Source organism: Hypomesus transpacificus, chromosome 17 (assembly GCF_021917145.1).
Source record: "Hypomesus transpacificus isolate Combined female chromosome 17, fHypTra1, whole genome shotgun sequence".
NCBI lineage: Eukaryota > Metazoa > Chordata > Actinopteri > Osmeriformes > Osmeridae > Hypomesus > Hypomesus transpacificus.
This window is the reverse complement of record NC_061076.1, coordinates 8488963-8511713: the sequence shown is the minus strand read 5'-3', so window position 1 is coordinate 8511713 and position 22751 is coordinate 8488963. Positions and strand designations below refer to the sequence as shown.

The window sequence follows — 22751 nt, the reverse complement described above, 5'->3', positions numbered from 1 at the left end:
TACAGTTCAGAGTGATACAGGACATCTGTATATCTACACATCCTGTCAAAAGTAGTTTGAGGACAGTCCTGTGGTGGGTGCCCAGTTTGTATGCAGTCCCAACTCATTCAGCTGAATATTAACAACCTCTAGCAGCCTTACCATCCATCTGCTATGAGACCAGGGAGGTAGCTTCTGTTAGAATATTTCAATGTTATTAGGGAGACTAAGGGTAAACTGTCACACAGTGTGTGAAGCTCTTCGATCACCCCTGATGGATGTAGTCTGCATTCTTTTATATCATTTCACTGCTATCTTTTGTCGTCCGTTTAATTGGCCTGTTCCTCCAACAGCAGACGGGCGTGTGAATACACTTAATTACTGCTCAATTCCGAACCGAAAACTGTTTTACCATCTGGAATGTTTTTGGTCAGCAGTAGAACACAAACAAACAGACATACTCTAAAAGTGAATACTATTACAGTCATTGAAATTTGCAGAATTATTTTGAGTCTGTGAGGGTCAGATGTTATCCTGTAGGGCACCAGAAACCCCTTTCTGTTTGAAACCGGTTCTCCACCGGCTCTTCGTCTATCTACATCCTTCTACAGCTGCCAGACGTGTTCTACCCTTGAATAAGGCAACCATAACTCCATTACAGTTCATGATGTTACTGTATATAAGTTCAGCAGTGTGTGACCAGGGGAGTTATCAAACCCATTCATCACTGGTTCACACATCGAACAGGATGGAGCTGAACTGTGTGAGGTTTGGTTCCATTCCCGTTGGTTTGGACGACTATTCAGGGTGCAGCGTCTGGTTTCAGGACAGGAGCTGGAGAGTGGGCCATGTGTGCTTTAGAGATAAACGGCTTGATAATAGTGTAGGCTTGTGATCTGTGTACAGTACTGACATGGAGCAACAGTGTATGCTGTTGGTAGCAGATTTGTTTTGTGTTTTTGGGGAAGGATATATGTGTTTGTGTGTGTGTTTGGGGGGGGGGGGTACATGTGCGGGGGTGTACTGTGTTATTTTCTGTGTCTGTGTGTACTGTGTGCGCGTCTGTGTTGGAGCCTGAATTATGCTCAATCTGCACACACCACCTGTAGGACTGTTTGACAGCAGTGCTATCCAACGGGGGCCTCCGCACACACACACTGCTCCCTAACAGTCTGGGAATCACGACGCCCGCCCACACAAACCAGCCACTTCAGCATGGCTGATTAATACTCAGTCAGACAGCTCCTTAATCAGCTCTCCACCAATCCGGTCTACTGATGATGCAGATCTCCAACTCCACTCCACATTAGTCACCCACACTGTCCCAGAAGCACACTTTCTCAAGGGCTTTTTAGTACCTGATTGAACAGCCACAGCCTTCATGCAAATGTGTGTGTGTGTTACAAGACTAGGAATTTATATGTGAAATAATACAGTCTTGATTTCCCAGTTATTCCCTGTGCCATGACTTTCCCAGGGCTTTCACAGAAAACACAAACATACACACACATTGTGGCTGTTTATTCGAATAGCTACAAACAAGCCCACACACTCAGGTGTGTTTCCAGCAGTGTGGCGGAACTTTCTCCCTGAATGCTCCTTTGCATTACCTTGTATTGGGCCACATGCTGTTTATCAGAGACCACCCCAGTTGTCACTCCCCCCTGAGACCCAAGCCAATCCGGCTACAGAAACAATCATGGAATTGACACTCTCACCTGTGGTGGACTTCATTTCCCAGGTATCCAATCTACTGTACATTCTGTATAAGGGATCAAAGGGGTGCAGTGCAGTCTCATGCAGGGGCAATGCCAGGGCCCAAGGTCATACTTTAGAGATATGTATTTTGGCCTTTATTAAACAGAGACAAGAAATGCATGGGTGAGCGAGAGGAGAACACATGCAGAAAAGGCACAAGCCGGAGTCGAACCCAGTGTCTGTGTTAGGGCCTCAGCCTGTGTGGTAGGCGCTCTTGGCTCATGGTTGTGCTAACCACACTGTGCACATCCTCACCATGGAAAACCATTGTTACAGGTAATGGGTTGGTTGCCATGACAACCCGTGCCTCGTCCCTAGACCAATCATTGCCCCTTATGTACAAGAGGTCTCCTTTCATCCCCATGCTCTGAAATTATAATTGGGCTGGGTACATGGAGATGCGTTTCGAAGGATGATAGCTTTCTGAGATAGAGAGATTGTCTACCAGGTACTACTCAGGTACTACAAACCTGGGTCAAATGGTATGATTGGATTACTGTAACCAAACAACCACAAACAAAACAATGGAATACCCACATGTGTAAACCCTGCTTATATGAATGGCTAGTTCTGGCCCTAGGTCTGTGTATTATCTAAATGTGACAGTTAGCCTCATCTAAGGTTGAAGGCTGGTTGGTCTCCAGCTGCCCTCCTCCTGGGTAATCATATAATCTTCATTAGAGTCGCTGACCTGTGGCGGCCCATATCTCCGGTGCTAATGGTGTGTAGTCTCTGCGGGATTGACCAGGAAGGCTGGATAAACTCAGCAGGTCAGACACTGTGACCCGGTGTCAGGGGGAGAGACGTTTGTCTCTCTCAAGACACTCCCCCAAAGGATGTTTTACTTCCCACCTGTCCTCCTGGTTTTCCGTAATCAGTTTGTGAATGCAGGGGTTGTTGCAGATCTGTCGTTGCCTCCGTCTGACTGGAATGTCTGAGGGCTAACAAAAGCTTTCCCCAGTGTGTGTGTGTGTTTGTGTGCGTGTGGATCATGAGTCTGGGAAGGTCTTGTAGAGGCCAGTCTAAATTTAGTATCCTCTACGCGGGTGACTGTGTTTGTGTGAGTGGGCTTATGTCTACATGTTTATGTGTGTATATGTGCTTATATATGTTTATGTCTACTTGGTACTGAAGGGAATTTTCGTGACATTGCCGTTTTTTACAATTTGAAAAACCTTTTTATCCTGTGAAATGCATCCTGCTCGTAATGATAAGTACTCCACCAATATTATGACAGTATTCACACAACACACTTTGTCATTGGCTGGCAGGTTTCCAAGGTTATATTGAATGTACTTTTACACCATCAGCCCCAGCTAGGGGTCATTCCTTATCCAGCCAGGAACTTGAACCATAGACCTTCACTGTGTGCCACACAGATAATACTCCCTTGAGAGTTACAGCTAACACTCTTTGTTCCACTTGTGTAAAAATGCAGACCACTCAAATGACCATAGCTTTGTAATTAAATGCGCAGTAAACACATGCAGTTGGCAAAAATATGGAACTTGAAGCAACTTTCACAAACCAGTCTCTTACTGTAAACATCATAATTGATCAGTTGGAATTGAGTGTAGCACAAAAGAAAATTATAAACGGGCCTGTCAATTTAATCAGGAGAAAATACGACACAGCTCATTGGTTTTAAAGAGAGTGTGGGAAATCATTATTATCTGGGTGGGAAATTAGAGGATGTTACTGTAATGAACCAGAAACTATTCTAATGTGAAAACGGAGGCACTCCTCCCAGGGCAACACATGGCATAAAGAGGGACAGACAGACAGAGAGACAGACAGACAGACAAACAGACAGAAAACAGTTAAATCAGGCTCAATATCAATCTCTACCTACAAGCCCCTCCGAGTTTTGATTATTTTTGTAACAGTGCATCAGTCTTTGTGGCCTTGAGTCACACAGGGTCAGGCATGTATGCAGCACAGGCAACATTCAGACACACACAAAGTAAGCTGACCCTGGCCGAGTGGCACTCCTGGGTGAGGGTCAGGTGTTCTCTCTACTACATTCTTTCCACACACCACACAGTCTTAACGACTTCTTTACACACTCCTGTAACGACTTACATGATTGGTCCTGCCGCTGTAGGGTGGCACATATCTTGAAATAGCAATTTTACTCCATTTTCATGGGAAGTTTGACTTGATATTTGGGGGGACATGCGTTGAGCTGATTGTAAAATGCCAACGTGTTTTTATTTATTTCATGTAATCAGTTTGAGGGTATAGTGGATGAATGAGGGTATAGTGATGGTGGTGTATTAGTGAGAGTATGCTACTAGAAGAAAGGTCCTTGGTGATAGAATGAACCAATGAAACACACCTGTGTCAGCAAAGAAAGAAAGAGAGAGAGGGAGACAGCCAGAAAGTAATCCAGGAACCAGATCAATTTGCCGGCTCATGCTTTTTTTTGCTGTAGCAGATGGGTCTGGCCACCCTCCCATTCAAACAGATTTCCCTTCAACCCGAATCTGGACAGGACAACCATTCATCTGAGATGGGGCGGTTTAAGATGACGAAGCGCCGTAGAGGCATTTTTGTAAACTACAAAGAGGCATTTTTATTGCTCCGATTGGTTGTATCAATATAATTGCATCCAGAGACATTGGTTTGCGCCAGTTGACAATGCCCCATTGTCGGAGAAATTTAGGATGTAACATTATATTCTGAAAATATTGGTGCTAGCATTCCTTGCCAGCAGGGAACCCCCCTCCCCACATGACCTATAGATACGTACTAGGCTTACGTAAACAAACTTACCTAGGTTGACCATTAGCATACCTGTGCAATAAATGTGTTTATCTTATCAGTGTTGAGTGAAACATATGGTCAAGCCTAGGGCCAGAGAATCGAAAATGAGCGGAGAGGTTCCAGAGGAATACAGATTTGCAAAAGGGTCTGGCAGTGCGAGGGGAAGGGGCGGGGAGGCTAACTGGAAATAAAGGGAAGATTGCATCCACACACCTGTCTTTCCTAAATCCAGCAGGGCACAGGAATAGATCTCCCCTTAAATCCTGACCCATACCTGACGGATCCACACAATCTCTTTCCTCCCAAACTGACCTTTTCACAAGCATAATCCCCTCCATTTTTTCTCCTATTATGTCTCTCTCTGTCGGCCTGCCTGTCTTTTGTCTCTCTCTCTTTCCAATCCCATCTTTGTCTCTCTCCTCCACCTCTTTTGAATGTGCCCACCAAAACCCCAGAAACTAACAGCATGTATTGGGATCACAAACAACATAGAGTAAACAAACTGCCTCCTTTAAAACCTGTTTTCGGTTTGGGCCCGCCCGCGGGACGGAAACGCTGCCCCCTCCTCCTCCAGTTACTACGCATTAAGTATTAACAAATATATTTTTTAGACTGCTACACGTTATACATCATTGGAAAGCTACGATTCTTGTGCTTCCATTGAAATAAACAAATTCAAGATCAAGTCGCAACAGCAAGTGCCGTCAACGTCTTTGTCGGGTGACCGTTCCTTCAACACAGCCAGAGAAATTGTTTTTACTTAACGTCACTGTGTCGAATCCCGACCGGTTTTTAGCTAACATTCTGATAAAATGCCACTTCAAATATTGACAAAAATGATTGTATCACTTTTTCAGCTGATTAACGGATTTTACGTGAAGCTTTAACTTCTTTCCTTTCGAGCTGAATATTATAAAAAAGAATTAGAGTTAGCTTAGCCTTTACTAGAGCCGGTAAAAAGACGCTGGCGCCGGTAAATTAGGTGTGCTACCCTTGTCCAAACCCGACCGCACTTATCCTCGTAGTAAACACTCGCTGCTGCTGTTTTTCCGGGGATATTAACTTGATCCAGGGTCACCAAACTGACCATCAATGCTGTCAATATATCCGGGGACGTTGTTATGTCCTCCACAATAAGATATCACGCTTCAACATCTCCAAACTATGCGATAAAATCTCAATTTGACTGTACACCACAACCTACTGGATGTTTTGTTGAACTCTCATGTCAGTCCCTTGCCCCCCTCTCTTCCTCCCCTCAACTACAGATCACCTCACACATGATGGTGTATTTTCATGGCTATACAAAGTAATGTTAAGCTAGCTTTCAAAAGCAAATACACTCATATGCTAACCCATAGTAGCAGAACGATGACAATACAGAAACACTTTTCAGAGTAAAGATCGTCGCCAGAGCGTCGCCCGAGTGGTCTTTCGGCTTTCTCTCATCAATTTAACTTTCCTATATTATTTAGACATGTAAACATCCATATATGCTCATGAAATTTGACACGTAGATTGTTTGGTATGCCTAAAAGTAGTTTACAGCGGTTGGGATTGGACACAGTGACGCTACCTACCATTACTTCGGAATGTTCCAGGTAAGCACACAACCCATCAAAACCTCATCTGCTTACATTCCCAAAGTAAAGTCTCCAAAAGGCCCTTTTAGAAAACACCTGCTTGTACTCTGATAAAAACATGTGTCAAATATGAATATATTGTGGTATTATGTTTGACTTTTGATTTGAATTGTGTAAGGCTTCAACCTGTGGTTCAATTCTGTCTTCCAGCTAATACCTACCACCTCTAGTCCTCTTCAGGCCTCTGTTTTCAAAACAAAATCTAGGCGGGAATAGAAACTTTCACTTTCCTTGTGTTCAAGCGTCTATTACTCAACACCAGTAGGACTGACAGGGGTCCTGACAACAGGGGAAATAATTTCAGATTGTCAGCTTTCAAAAGAGACCATTTACATGCATGTACTCCAAATGGTTCAAGAACAGATTTCAAATTACTTTGGGCATGCTGTTTAGGCGTTTTTGGGGACATTTAACAGGATTCCTAAAACGTTATATAAGCTTTATTAAGACCCTCACACAACCAACGAAGGTAAACACTGAAGCCAAAGCAAGCACCCAGGCCCCAGCTCACATGACCAAACACATTGACTCATGTGAGCCTTGCTGGAATGCTCCTGAGCTCTGTGTGTGTACAGTGCGGCTGGTGCTGTGGCCTTTCTGCATCGACACAGACCACTAAACAAGCCCTCCGAGCTGCAGCGCAGGGGGATGGGGTGGGGATCAGGAAGGGTGGTGGGATGGGGAGGCAGGGGCGGAGGGGAAGGGAGGATGGGTGAAGGCAGGGTGGGGGGCAGGGAGGATGCGTTAGGGGCAGGGAGAGTGATGCTTGAATGAGAGAGTGAGATGCACTGCAGTGAACAGAATGAATTAATGATAGCCAATGGACAGTAGGAGAGATGGAGAGATTGATATGTGGAATAGATCCGGGAAAGTGAAAACAGACAGGAAAGTGGGCTTCCAAACAGAGAAGTTAACAGTGCACACTGACAACGCATACATTCTCAGTTTTTTTTTATACTTTTTTTTTTTGCTCAGCAAAAAATACATTGTACATGAAGCTATACAGAATATTCAACAGATAAAAAGCTTATTTTAAACTGTATTTAAAGGGTTTTACTATTGGTACAAAATGGTGTCATGTTCACAATTCATTTTATTCAGTATCAGGGTTTCAATTCTGAAGTCCGTAGGCTTGTGGAGAGTCTCTCTCTTCTTCTCTCTACAATTTTCTTTCCCTCCTCTCTACCTGGGATGAGTGCCTGTGTAGTGCCTCCATGCAAATGGTCTACTGTATACAGCGCACTCCTCATGGATTATAGATGAGCTGGTTCTCCTTCAGAACTGGAGGATGGCCGCTGCAGTGCTAAAGACTTGGATGAGATCAAACTGGCTTATGTAACACTAAAAGATACTTGTTTGCTGTTGCACTGTATCGTGTATGGAAAACAGGATCACCTAGTTTCCTGACATGCTTGCCATTGGTGGATAAGAGTGAGACAAGCTGGTAGATTTTCAGCCCTGCAATGCATCCTCCTCTTTGATTTGAATAGATTTTGCTGACTCTTTTGGCCTCATAATTGTTTGACTGTAATCAGTTTAATTCCCAAAAATGTATTTATTCTTATAAAGGAAATATTAGTGTGAACATCATCGACAACAACAACTAAACAATGGCCACAATGGCATAACTACTGTACATTAAAGGCAGTATCAGTCAATTTTGCAAACCTAACAATTTTTTCCGCTTTAGTTCAAAAGGATTCAAACCAAAATATCCATTCAAATATCAAATATCTCCCTTCAAAGCCACTCCCCTGAAACCCGCTGCCTGACCACTGCCGGGAGGTAGGTAGGTAGGTAGGTAGGTAGACAGACAAGTAGCCCGTCCAATCATTGCATTCGGTCCAAATGCTGTCCAATCATTACTTTTGTTTATTTTTATTACAGTCTTGCGTGCCCACAGATATCAGATTAATTAATTTTACTGTCCAACCTTTAGATTTATTGGTTTTCTATCAGGATTGTGAAGTGTATGTTAGCAAATATGACAAAAAGTGTATCACAACAGCATTACCAACCCTGCCTTTATTCCGGAATAATGGTTTTAGTGTACAGGACTCTCTTAAAAGGGGACCTAGTAATCTCTATGAACTACAGAAGTGAACATGTAATTGGGTGTGCTCAAGCCTTCGGCGAGCACAACCATTGTTCTCTCTCATATACAGTATATTTCTTTTTCCACCCCTAAGAATCCCTCAATATTTGGACTACATATACAACGTCTGTGTCAAAAGGTTTGTGTTGTTAGCGATTGCTTTGCTTGTATTTTTATTATGCTCCGTTGCACGGTTTAGGAGCTTACAACATTTTTGTGCCAAAAAGTGCCTTGTGTGCACCAAGGGATCTCAGTGCTAGCCTACGTCACAACGTCAGCACACGTCATAACGTCAGGACACGTTAGCAAAGACGCAGTTCTTGTAAGACAGACAGCAATACATTTATTTGTTTTTCAGTTTTTTTGAACATGTAGAAAAAATATAAAATAAAATGAATATATACATACACAGACATGCATACATATATAAAATTAAAATGACAGCTTAATAAGGTCATGAATAATTGCAAGTAATTCAAATGAGAAATTCCCATGTTCAAAAAGGAGTAGGAAGAAGTTCATAACAAAACTAAACTTTTCAAGTCCTACCCCCTTTCTCTATTTTTATCCTTTAGTTCAATACGAAACAACTTGATGCTTCTCTTATACATACATCTTTAGATACACCGTAAATCCACCTACCTGCTGTTCACATAAACCCATGCATTCACATAGATACAGATGCATACATACATGCATTCACATTCACATTATTTTCTTCTTTCTTTTCCAACTATCTTCTTCATTTCCATCTATCTATGGCAAATATAATAATAACACCTCCATACTAGACTTAATATGTACACCAAGGAACCTGTATACAATACTATCACCTCGAGACCTTTTCATATCCATTTAATATATTCAGTTTAAATAGCCTTTTAAAATTACTCATTGTTGTACATGATTTCATCTCTTCACTGCAGCTGTTCCATACATTAACTCCTTTGGTTGTGATGCAGTGATATTTAGAATTTGTTCTCATACGTTTCTTTTCAAAAACAAAAGTTCCTCTTAAGTGATATTTGCTCTCTCTTATTTGAAACAACCCTTGGATACTGTTCGATAGCTGTTGATTAGTTATTTTGTACATAATTTGTGCAGTTTTGAAGTCAACAATATATCTGAATTTTAGTGCTTTTAATTTAATAAACAGTGGAGTAGTTAGTGCTCCAAAAGTGGTTATATTTACAATTCTTAGAGCTCTCTTTTGAAGGATGAATACAGGTTCAGTGTTGGTTTTGTAAGTGTTTCCCCATACTTCCAAACAGTAAGTAATGTATGGCAGTATGAAGGAACAATACAACATGTACAATGATTGTTGATTTAATAGGTAATTGGTTTTATACAATATAGCAATTGATTTTGATATTTTGGCCTTGATATAGTGTATATGTGGCTTCCAACATAATTGTTCATCGATTATGACTCCCAGGAATTTAAGTTATTTTACTTTTTCTATTTTGATATCATTTATCATAAGTTTTTCATTAAAATTTGTGGCACGATTACCAAAAATCCTAAATTGAGTTTTACTTAAGTTCAATGTTGGTTTGTTTGCATCAAACAAACCTTTTTAAATTAATTTTCCACTGTATCCAAGAGTTGTTCCAGATTTTCCCCAGAACAGATTAAATTAGTATCATCAGCAAATAAAATGGTTTTCAGTGTTTTTAGACACCTCCGATACATTATTTATGTACAAGTTAAACAACAATGGTCCCAGCACTGACCCCTGGGGGACCCCACAGATAATTTTCTTAAACTTTGAATTTTGGTTTTGCAATTCAACATATTGTTGTCGATTATGTAAGTAGCTTTTTAACCAAGAAAGTGCAGTCCCCCTAATTCCATATTTATGTAATTTCATAGTCAAAAAATTATGGTCTACTGTATCAAATGCCTTCTTAAGATCCAAGAATATCCCCACTGCATATTTTTTTTGTTCAATTGCTGTTGTTATTTCTTCCAGAAATTGAATAAGTGCATGTGAAGTTGTCCTACTAGCCCTGAAACCATATTGCTGATCACACAATATATTGTGGTTAGCAATGAAGTTTTCGAGCCTTGCAGAGAATATTTTTTCTAGTATTTTGGAGAATTGGGAGAGCAGTGAAACAGGTCTGTAGTTTGAAAGGGTATGTTTTTCACCAGCCTTGTATATTGGTATCACTTTTGCCATTTTCATTTGATCTGGAAAGACTCCAATTATCAGAGATTGATGACATACATGCGTTAGAGGTTTAACAACACAACCAATAATACTTTTTACCATAAACATGTCAATACCGTTTTATTTTTTTTCAATTGCTGTTGTTATTTCTTCCAGAAATTGAATAAGTGCATGTGAAGTTGTCCTATAAGCCCTGAAACCATATTGCTGATCACACATTATATTGTGGTTAGCAATGACGTTTTCGAGCCTTGCAGAGAATATTTTTTCTAGTATTTTTGAGAATTGAGAGAGCAGTGAAACAGGTCTGCAGTTTGAAAGTGTATGTTTTTCACCAGCCTTGTATATTGGTATCACTTTTGCCATTTTCATTTGATCTGGAAAGACTCCAGTTATCAGAGATTGATTACATACATGCGTTAGAGGTTTAACAACACAACCAATAATACTTTTTACCATAAACATGTCAACACCGTTTCCTTAACAAACATAGATTTATTAATGTTAACATTCTTGCTTAGCACATCATTTATACTGCCAGTCTTTGCAAACTCCTCAGATAAACGTGGACCAACTCCCACAAAATAATCATTAAATTCATTTGCAGCTAAGGTCATATCCTTAACTTCTGTATTGTTTTTTGTCAGAAAATTGTTAATGTCTCCTGTTTTGCTTTTTTTATTCTTGATAATTTCATTCAGCACCTTCAGGTGTTTCTTATATTGCTTCTGTTGTCCTCCAGTAGTTTACTATAGTAATTATTTTTGCTGCTTCTCATGATTCTGGTCAATTTGTTTTTGTATGTCTTATATTTATTTTCTGCTTCTTTTGTCCTCTTCTTTAAAAACTCTTTATATAATAAATGTTTCTTCTTACATGCATTTAACATTCCATTACTTATCCACAGGACAGTTTTTTTCATAAAGTGATGTTACAGCAGTCAAAATGGAATCATAGGCTTCATTCACGATATCTACGTACACTTTGCCCCAGTCTTGTTTCATTAAATCGTCTATGAGTGTATTGATGTTTTCTTGGGTGCTGTGACGGGTCATTGTGTATATTTAGTTTTGTTTCCTGGTCTTAGTGAAGCTATGTATGTTTGCAAAAACTGGTAGATGATCACTGACGTTGTTCATTATTAGTCCACTTTCAACTTTATTGTCAATGACGTTGGTAAATATGTTACCAATTAATGTAGCACTATTTGTTGTAATTCTGGTTGGTCGAGTGATATCAGCGAGCCCCTCAGCATTAGTACCCTAGCTTAAAGTCTAGGAAAGTTGAGACTACTTTTTCGCTAGGAACCTACAAACGTCTTAATTTGCTAGACAAGTGGGTTCCCCTTCGTTCTTTTGGTGAGCAGTCTCACGAGCCCTACATACCCGGCGTAATGGAGCCGACCAGATAAATAGTTATTTAGCACTAGCATTGCTACCTGCATATACAGTACCAGTCAAAAGTTTGGACACATTTTCCCATGTTTCCAAACTTTTGACTGGTACTGTACACACTCACACAAACACACACAGATACACACACACACACATACAGATACACACACACATAAACACGGTAAAGTTTGTGTTTGTTCACATCACGTACAGTACCAGTCAAACGTTTGGACACATTTTCCCATTCCATGTGTCCAAACCTTTGACTGGTACTGTACCTATAGGTGGCAGCTGTGCTCCGTTTTGCTCCTAGATTCAGACCTAGCCCCAGTAAATTGTAGAGCTAGCTCGGACGCAAGCACATCCCACAATTTCCCCATAAATTGTATCCTCTGTAGTTCCTCTTGTATCTCTCTTTCTGTCTCTCTCTTTCTCTTTCTTTCTCACTATCTCTCTCTCTCTCTGTTTCACTCTCGCTCTCTCTTTCTTCCTACTCTCTCTTTGCCGTCAACCAATCCTCAGACTTTCAAAATGGCAGCCTAAACCCCCCAAAAGATTTCCCCATTTCTTAAAATGCCACACTGAGAGAGAACAATGCATCAACACTGTTGTTATCCTGGAGTCGTGATATTGTATATTTCATGATACCGTAAATTTCCCTACTACAAGGCTCCAAGGTTGTCCAGTGAAGAATGGGAGGGATAATGAGATGGTAAGAGAGAGAAAGAGAACAACAGAACGACAACAAAACCAGATGGCTTCTCTCTGTCTTTTTACAAATACTTCAACAGCATAAAAAAATCCCTGAAATTACAGAGCATCTATCAGCTAGTTTCACAATCCTTTTAGGAATCCAGGACTTCGGCTGAAAGTTACAGTTTGAGAGAAAGAGAGAAGAGTGAATTGGACCCACCCGTAAAGGACGAGGGGTGAGGATGATTAGAGAGAAAAATGGGGGTAGAGATAGAGGACACAGGAAAAGAGAGTTGTTCTTGTCAAGGATCCCTTGATATAATTACCCCGCTACGTGTCCAAACTATTTCATTCCCCTGGGATCTTATCTCTCCTCTTCTCTCCTCCTCTTACCTCTCTTCTTTCTTTCTCAAACTCTCTCTCCCTCTCTTCCATGTGTGCACATAAACACAGTCCTTTAGGCTACCCCCCAGGGACTAGTGTGCAGCGTATAGTGCATGGACTATAGCAGTTGTCCTTTGTAAGCAATGTGGAGTTCTGTCATCTCTGACAAGATGACACCAGACACTGCAGGATGCTGTGAGAGAAGATGGCTGGGAAAAGACACAAGAGTGGCTTCTTTCTCCATAAGTGGCCTGTCTTTAGCGCATCATTAGCTTGTCATCTACGCTGGTCACTCTGGAGGCTCTCTAAGGCAGGAGAGCATTGAAGGTATGACCTTTGTGGGCAGAGGGATGATACCTGATGAACATGCCTTGAAGCCCTCGCGTGTTTCGTCCAAACCCATACTGTTTCCTTACATGTCGGACAAAACAACTGATGTGTACAGAATGTGCAACTTGGCATGAATAGTGTATATATACATGACTGTATATCACATAACCCACTGTTTTACAGTAGAGAGATGAAGGCGAAGCGGTAGTTGGGGAGCCGCTGCTTTATAGTGTGGAAAGGAGATGTGACGTCCACACCAGAAGACGCAGTGTGTGTGTGCGCTTCCACACGTAGGCACTTCCACACTTAATGACACGTGACTCACAGGCATGTATTTATCCAGGAGTCTAACATGCAGACACCCCCTTTGTAAAGCAGAACAGACGTCCCTCGTACTCTCTCTTTGTCCCCCCACCCCACCAAACCCCCCACCCACCCCTGACCCCCACACACCCCTACCCACCCACACACACCCACATCAATTTCTGTCGAAGTATGTGACAAGGTAGAGGACCACACACATGCCCTCTGTTTCTCTCTCTTTCTCTCTCTCTCTCTCTCTCTCTCTCTCTCTCTCTCTCGCACAATCACACTCACACACGCAAACCCACACACAAATACTAGTTTCTGCTGATGTAGGAGTTTGGCAAGCTGCTGTCAGTGATAGATGGAGTGCAGGTAGCACTGCTCTCTCTGCTCAGTGCATCACCATGGGTATTAGCCAATCACCCCTGTCACAGGCCTCACTGTTGCAGGAGTAAAGGCACCTTGCCAACCACAAACACACACACCACACACACACATACACACACTCACAACCACACACACACAACCACGCACAGTGCCCTCTAATTTATGACTTTCACTCTCAGCATGGACTCTATTTCATCCCCACTGCAGCTTTCTTTCATGTCATGCACTGCTATTATCCCTTTGTGCTGCAGACACACGCACATGCTCACACACACGTCCATTAGGTGTCACTCCACAGTCACTAGATAACTTTTACCCTGCTAATTACACGCACATGCACACACACTCACTCACACCGTTATTCCTTTAATCTTTCAAGACCTGGGTCCTGAATCTTTCAAGAACCTCAGCTACTGTATTATCTATCAGACACACACGCGCACACACATACACACACAAACAAACATACACTCACAGATCACCTCTTGATCCTTCAATGGTCTTGGCTGAGCAGGCCTGTATGGTCTAATCAAGGCTCTGATGAATATGGGATGGATGGGAGACCTGGGAAAAAAACGACCTCACAGAAGACTGACCCTTCCTCTTCTCCTCTCTCCAACCGCTCATATTGTAAAGGCTAGGACTGTACAGAATGGAGCTGACCTCCGTGCTATCACTCAGAATGAGCTCTCTGTTGCCGCCGTGCTCCTTGTACAGTACACATCCTGTGATGAGCCTGGGCTGTGTGGCGGAGCTCCACCCTGGGACGCTCTCAGTGCCTTTTATTACCATTGGAGCCCTTTGACGAGCTCCGTAATGGAGCGCACTGCCATTCATCACAATGGGATCGCTGGTGCTGCTCCGCATTAGGGCCGGGTGTGACATTTTTAACGGAGTTCCATGATATGATATATGAGATTTAGCACCACTCTGTTTACTGTGCCTCTCATGGAGCCGATTAATCAAACGGAAGGCTGAAGTACAGGCAGTAAACTAAAGTGCGTGTTTCTCATTCAGTGCCAAGTTGCTTTGCAGTTTTCACTACATGGCTCAACTTCTGCTATTGGTCTCTGTTTTAGTGCCAGCATCAATGTTCAGTTTGGTTGAAATGATTGTGTTAAATTCATTAAATATAAATGTTCGCAGTTTCCCCATGAATAGATATAATGGGTTATAGTACAAAGGACAAGATGTTTGGAATTCGGTCAGATGGCAAGTTGCTGTGTAAGACAAATTGTAATCAATGAGTCTGTCAGTCAGGCAGACAGGCATGAAACGACCATGTAAACGAAATAACCGAAAAATGGCCAGCTTGTATCTATCAGTGCCATATTTCTACTGTACGTCCGCCTCACTTGTACTCTACTCTGTACATACGCGCGCGCGCACACACACACACACTACCCTCTCTGTCTTTCCCTGTCTATCATGCATTCTCTCATGGACATTGGAAACCCAGACACCACCAATCTTCATCGAAGCTTAGCCATTCATCCTGTAGCTAAGGCTACCAAGTGTTCAAAGCAATAATTAGCATGTCTGTGTTAGAATTTTAATTACGTGCTTGTGATGTTCAGCCATTGTCTGAGCTATGTCAGAGACGGTTTGCGCTCCCACGCGCCAAGCTGTTCCTTGGCTCCAATATCATAACTGCAGTTCCACTTTGCAGTTCTGCTGTTGTGTCAGAAGATAGGGAATGTGTTAATGGCAGTTATTTATTTTGCCATTCAGTGTTGCAGATTCCTGGTATTGCGACAAATTATCTCACCAAGGACAGACAATTGTCTGAATATAACACTGGATCTCCTCTGGTTGTTGAATTTAATTCTTAAATGATCAGTCTGTAAAAAAAAAAGGGCAATTCTGCTCCTGCACAAATCTAACTACTATCGTCCTGTTGTTGACTAAACCATCCTGAAATTGATGCTGTCTTTCTCCCCTATTAGCTTGAGAGCTACAAGTAAACACCTCATGGTGGATCCCAGTGTAGCTAGCTAGCTAGTGGATTCAATCCGAGTAACATTATAAAGGAATTCTCAGAGACTGAGGGAGAGACTCTTTTTAGCTCATAGCTCTGTCACAACATTGACATTTTTATTTTAAAACATCAGTAAACAATACGGCTGTTGTCAGTTTGACCAATAACCAGGCTAATGCCACTCTTATCAGCAGGAGTAATTCTTTTTTGCTCTAGACCGATACACTATGGTGGCCATTATAAGAGACAGTCCCTGCTAATGAGATGTCCAAGTCTTTGTAAGCTATTGTGAAAGGAGTGGAGGGGAAAATAGACTGTGGTGAGAAAGATACTAGGAATTTAAAGAGGCATACATGAACACACAGATGTTTGGTCTTCCATTGTGTCCTTCCCTAGTTCTTCATCACTGTGGCTCCACTCATGTTTGTAACATACATCTGTCCATTGCCTGAGGAGAGACAGAGAAGAACAGATAGACAAAAAGAGGGAGAGAGAACATGAATTATTCAGAAACCACTTGAACCTGTGAGAGAGCCTTTCTTACCTCTCAGTCCTGTCAGTTTGCTTTATAAAGGGAGATAAAATAAAGAAATAGCAATCTAATTAATCAAACCAGCCCTTAGGTTAGAGACAGTTGGAGATTACGGTAATGAACTGCAATACAAAGATAGGTAAAGGCAACAACATGCGTAGAATACAGCAGACATCTGACTAAATCACTGCTCAGGGCTAACTGACTTTACGAGGTAAATGTGTTTTCTCAAAGCTGGCTGCGTCATCTTTTTGTATGTCTAAATTGGCGGCTTCGATAGAAGCAAATATCTCTCACTCCCCAGTCTGTCTCTTTCTCTATCTCTATGTCTCTCATCTATCTTTCTCTCTCTCTCTGCTCTCTGTCTCCTGTCTCTTGTCTCTCTCTCTTTCAGGTTTTCCATCAGTTTGATCGATGGCAGTTAAAAATGAAGTCAAGCACCACTGATCTGAATTATTCAATAGCTGTTGTTGTCTGGAACTCAAGTTGTATTTCATTGCCTGCTGTTTTTTAAAGAATCGAGACATTTACTTGATTTACTACAATGTGTGTGTTTGTGTGTATGTTTTTGTTTGACTATGTACATGGTTGTGTTGCTAAATGGATACATGCTCTTTTTGTGATTTTGTTTGAGGGTCGGCTTAGGTTATAAACATACAAGCAGTGCCTCATAAATATTCACCCAAACTCCAACAAAAACCTATTTTATTGTGGTTTGTTATATAAGGAAACATACATTCTGTCTGTCACATTTAAGCTTCCTTGCATTGGGCTACTATGTTTGTTCATCAGCTATCATGTTTCATGACCTTCTACAGCATGTTCATCTAGGGTTAGTTTAGGCTTTGGCCCCACATCAGAACCTTATGGTGGGTTTCTATGCCTTTCCCCAGATTAACACAGTTATCCCTGGAACTCTGAGGTAAAACCTTTATGTTCAGCCTCCAGGTCTGACTGGACTTGGCATGTGTGCGAAAGCAGTATTGATTTCCTGGCCTGGGAATGCCAGGCCTGAAAGCTCTGGTAGCTGAACGGCTGTTTAAACCCCCACCACTCTGACTCAGCTTTTCCACTCAAGCTGTACATTGTTGCCGTGTAACACCATTCCCGTCGCCATGGAGGAGGTGATACAGTCATACGTCCAAGTAGGTCAGTGGGGTGATGAGTGAAGGATTGTGGGTGTTGACGGCAAGTTACTTGGGGGATTACCTATAGTCTAGCATTGGCTGTTGCTATTGTTCTCTTGTTTGGAGCTAACCTGGGAAGACAAATGCCTCTACCAGTGAGGTGTGGATGACTCTTTTAATCTGTGAGTTTTGTTGTTATGGCAACGGTTGCCAGTTTTGATAAACCCGTGTCGGTGTGCAATCCTGGAATGTTCCTCATGTTACTGATTCCAGTATTTTGTTTCCTTTTTATCCCTCTCATAAAGTTTTTATTGAACCTCCCGGGTCGAACATGAACACACTGTTTCACTCAGTAATGGTCACGTGTGTGAATGTGTGTGTGTATTTGCATATATGTGTGTGTGTGTTTGTCCGTGTGTCTTCCAGTACAGGATTGGTCAACTGTACATGATCAGCAAGCACAGCCATGAACAGAGTGAGCGCGGCGAGGGGGTGGAGGTGGTCCAGAACGAGCCATTTGAAGACCCCACTCACGGCCAGGGACAGTTCACCGAGAAGCGGGTGTACCTCAACAAGTGAGCGCTTCCCTTTCAGTTCATAGCTTTAGATGACATCAAGGTTGACATGTCAACATCTATGGAGTATGGTCAAGGTTGGTGGGTCAACCTTCACCTCAACGAGGATGACACATCTCTCAGTCACAGAGGAGCAGTCACAGAATCCCACAGCACTCTTCACCGTGAAGATTCATCAGTCTATCCTTTCATCCACCTACCTACCCATCCACCCAACTATCCATCCATCCACTTATCCATTCATCCATCTATCCATCTAGAATTGGTTTTGTCACGAATACATTTCGTCTTCTGTCCTCACATTCATCCCTTACGCACAAGACTGACTGTCAAATCACATGATGACAATGAAATGTCATTTCATTACCAGCTACTATTTCATCCTTCTCTCGTTTTGATTAAAATGCCAACTACACTAAATGGAATATTTGATTCTCCATTATGTAATTGTCAATTGAGTTTGCTGTTTCACGCATCGATGAGTCTGAAATCTCCTGGCTTTGTTAATTCCTTTTCTGTGAGTGTGCCCTGACTACGATCTCGCACTTCCGCTCCCAAAAAGATCGAAACATCACTCAGATGCACAGGGCACGTGTGCATGTTGACAATCATTTACATGTAGTGATTTAGCAGACGCTATTATTCAGAGCGACTTACAGTAAGTACAGGGACATTCCCCCGAAGCAAGTAGGGTGAAGTGCCTCGCCCAAGGACACAACATCATTTGGCACAGCCGGGGAACGAACTGGCAACCTTCAGATTACTAGCCCGATTCCCTAACCGCTCAGCCACCTGACTCCCACATGCACAGCCATATTTAAGTGTTCCTGTCTCCCTCTCCTTTATCTCTCAGTCAGGTTTTTGTTAGTCTACTTTTTTTTCTTTCCCCTGTTCCCCACCAGATGGACAGCCAGAGGGGTTCTTGAGGCACTGAAAGGGTGAACCCTTCCTCCCTGGCCATTTTCCTCTGGGAAATCTATCAGTTCTAATTGGTTGGCCTGCCCAGAACAATAGCTCTGCATTGATTCTACATGGATTTAGTTCCCAATGGAGCTGCCCCAATTGATGACTGTGTGTGTGTGTGTGTGTGTGTGTGTGTGCGTGTGTGTGTGTGTGTGCAAAAGGCTCATCTCTCTCAATCATTGGGTGAGCGTGGTTCATGGTGGTTGAGCCCATAGCTTGGATCAGAGGCAGAGCCTGGTCAGAGATCACCTTCAGCATGACTGACAGGTGTACAACCCCTGCAGGAAGCACACTACATCAACATCTGCAAAAGAAGAAGAAAAAAGGGTTAGGGTTAGGGAGGAAATGGACCCTTCTAACCCCAGCCTTCAGATTGTAAAAGACGCATTGATGGAGAAGTGTGTGTTTTCTTTTTCACAGGAAATGAAGCTAGAATGTAATGTGGTGGGTTTTAGGACTTCAATTCTAGTCGTTCCGGTAGTTCAGAATTGAGCAAGTAGGACAAAAGAATCTCTTTCAGATCTTTCTCACTCGCAGCCCATGTGGACTGTTAAAGAGACACAGACAAAAAGCTGTAGAACAAAGAGAGTAGAGAGGCACAGGAATACTTTGGTGTTCATCGGTGAACCATGAGAGGGAACTTCTTGGAGCTGTGAAGTGTGTGAGTGCTTTGATAGAAGTGCAGAGGGATTGGTTTGTGTGTGTGGGGGGGGGGGCAGAGACATGTGAGGACTGGGTTGGGTAAGTGGTGGATAATTTGAGCAGTCACTGTGGGATGCTGTACCTACCTCTCCTCCCTGCTAACACATCCAGACTCATAGTGTGTGTGTGTGTATATGTACTGTACAGTATGTGTGTGTGTTGTGACGATTCGTCCCCTCCGTCACAGAGTACGTTCCCCACCCGGGTGCAGGACAGCAAAAATAAGACGCTGAGACGGACAGTTGCAGCAACACTTGAGTTATATTGTACTTTTCAGCAAAGCCAGAACGCTAGTAGACACACTGCCGTACTAGGTTGTCAAAACGGTCAAAATAATCACTTTGCATCATCAAACAAGGAATACAAATAATTGCACAATTCTCAGGCGGCCCCTCAATCGCCAGTGCACCAGTATTTCTCCAGCTCCACTCTCCCATCCTTCACCTAAACGAAACCTTTTAAAGCAAGCAAAATTAAGAATATGAGTTACACCTGTTTTCTTAATCACATCAATTAAGGGTCCTTGATCACATCAATTACATGTCTTTAGGCCTACCTCCCAGGAGAGGGTGCGCCCGGACCCTGTATTCCACCTGACCCCTCACAGTGTTTGAACTTCCAGTGTTAATGTGCCTATATGAATTCAATCAGCTGTGCATTGGAACGCCCCTGGCTTTTGAAAATGTCCATAAGAGACAGTGCAATGAAGTCAACCCTTTCATACCAGTCCTCTATGAAAACCAGTCAATCATGTCAAGCTGCTAGCTCAGGGCTACTAAAGACTGGGATCAACGAGATAGCAATATGCTGTCACCGAACCAACTAGGCTGACAAAGATAAAGGGAGTTTGGAACTGATAGATGGATGAGTGGAAGAGAGAAAGAGATGGCATATTTGATAGATTTTGCATGGAAATTCAAAGTGTTCCATTTAGTTTATAGCCTGCTCTCAGTTGATGGGGATTTAGCATTTTTATGACTTGGCTGATGCTTTATATGGCTGTGATCCAGTTCTATTGGCTGCACGGTGAGAACTGCGGTGTTCCATCCAGTCTTTGACTTCAGGCCTTCCCAGTTTGCCTCTCCAGTACTGTTTCAAACCTCACAATAATAATCATCATGACTTAATCACTGATGTCCTACAGCCACTCCCCACCCATTAGTTGAGTTCTACTTTGCATATTGATTGGACACTCTTGAGACTTAATGGGGGTCTGATTGGTTGTTGGTCCAATCTGTTGGTTCTAGAGGTCTATTTCTGCTAGATAGTGATAATTCTGTCTCCCCCCTGCTGCCAGTGGAGACTGCACTACAGGGAGCCTCTTCCAATCAGTGTCGTCAATGGAGCCAAAATGGCTGCAGCCTCACTGCCCCAATTGGGCTCCTAACAGCTGGTTGCCAGATACAGTTTGATCAGAGTGATGACTCCAGTGACATACTGTAGGGGAAGGACAGCTAAAAAATGTCTTCTCCTTCCTCATCTATGTCTTAGCGTTCTCTAACTTCTTTGAATCTCTCTTTTCAAGTTTTTTTTCCCTGCTTCAGCCTTATCTTCTTTTCAACATTCTCATCTCTCTCTCTTTCAGTAAGCTGCCAAGCTGGGCAAGGGCAGTGGTCCCCAAAATTTTCTATGTGACAGAGAAGGCATGGAACTACTACCCTTACACGATCACAGGTAGGACTGCATGAAACCTACATGGCATGTCTTGTACACATATAATTCAGCAGAACTGCGTAATATCAGCTAAAACAACCTTTTTTCCTCTCAGTTAGTTTGGTCTCACTCTTTCTCCTTCTCTGTCTCTCTTTTTCTCTCTCTCTTTCTCTCCCTCTCTCTCTCTCTCTCTCCTGTGATTAAGATGTGCCTGCCATTTGTGTCTTATTTGTTCAGTCAGACACAATGTCATCAGTGCTCTCTCTCTGTGGTCCCCTGTCCTCCTGCACAGGACACAGCTCAAACACAAGTTGATCCCAGAGAGAGAGAGAGAGAGAGAGAGGAGAGAGAGAGGAGAGAGAGAGAGAGAGAGAGAGAGAGAGAGAGAGAGAGAGAGAGAGAGAGAGAGAGAGAGAGAGAGAGAGAGAGAGAGAGAGAGAGAGAGAGAGAGAGAGAGAGAGAGAGAGACCCACACCCACTCACATACAGACATAGTGTGGATTTCTTAGAAGACTAACAAAGTCTGGTCCAGCACAAATCAAGAGACTACAGCAGTCAGGTGGGAGGGAGAGTGTGATGGATGGGGATGTGACAGCCAGGACACGATGGTTTGTGCTATTATGGTCTAGAATGTTGCTACTATTAGTTTTTCCTTCTCAGGTGTCCTCACCCTTTAACTGAAATGTTGAATGATGTTTGATGTTGTCTCTCTCTCTGCCTCTTCAATTCGTTTGTATCCTGCTTTCAACTCTGCTCCTCCATCTTCAGAGTACACGGTAATTTCCCCTCTATGGTTCACACACACACTGGTGCACACACACGCACACCCATCAGGCACCCAGGCACTCCTGAACACTCATGCACAACATTTCTTCGTCTTTAACGTATACGTAGCGCTGCGCATGCCAGGAGAGGTCATAGTGAAATTAGGAACAGAGAAATAAAAGAAAGAAATAATCACTGCATGCAAAGCTCAGACATGTTTGCAGGTAGAAGGCATGAGTATTGTTTAAGATCTAACACTATATTGCCTAAAGTATTCACTCAGCTATCCAAATCATTGAATTCAGGTGCACAAAGCAAAGGCTATAAAGCCTTCCCAGAAGAGTTGAAGCTGTTATAGCTGCAAAGGGTAGGCCAACATCATATTAAATCCTATGGTTTAAAAATGGGATGTCAGTCACGTTCATATGAGTGTGAAGGTAGACAAGCAAATACTTTTGCCAATATAGTGTATCATAGTCTGTGAAATTCAATTTATCCCACAAATCCCTGGAATTGTGTCAGACCTAATGTAAGACATGGGATATAGT

The 22751-nt window shown here is 42.5% G+C and overlaps 1 protein-coding gene across 2 annotated transcripts in view; it reads left to right on the top strand.

The window, feature by feature from the left end:
- pitpnc1a (phosphatidylinositol transfer protein cytoplasmic 1a) overlaps positions 1–22751 on the top strand; it is a 43924-nt gene that overhangs the window by 11874 nt on the left and 9299 nt on the right. For both annotated transcript variants that reach the window (XM_047038605.1, XM_047038604.1), the window contains exons 2-4: positions 17972–18120; positions 21371–21459; positions 22207–22214. In XM_047038605.1, coding sequence (XP_046894561.1) covers positions 17972–18120; positions 21371–21459; positions 22207–22214 — 246 coding nt within the window. The remainder of the gene's footprint in view (positions 1–17971; positions 18121–21370; positions 21460–22206; positions 22215–22751) is intronic.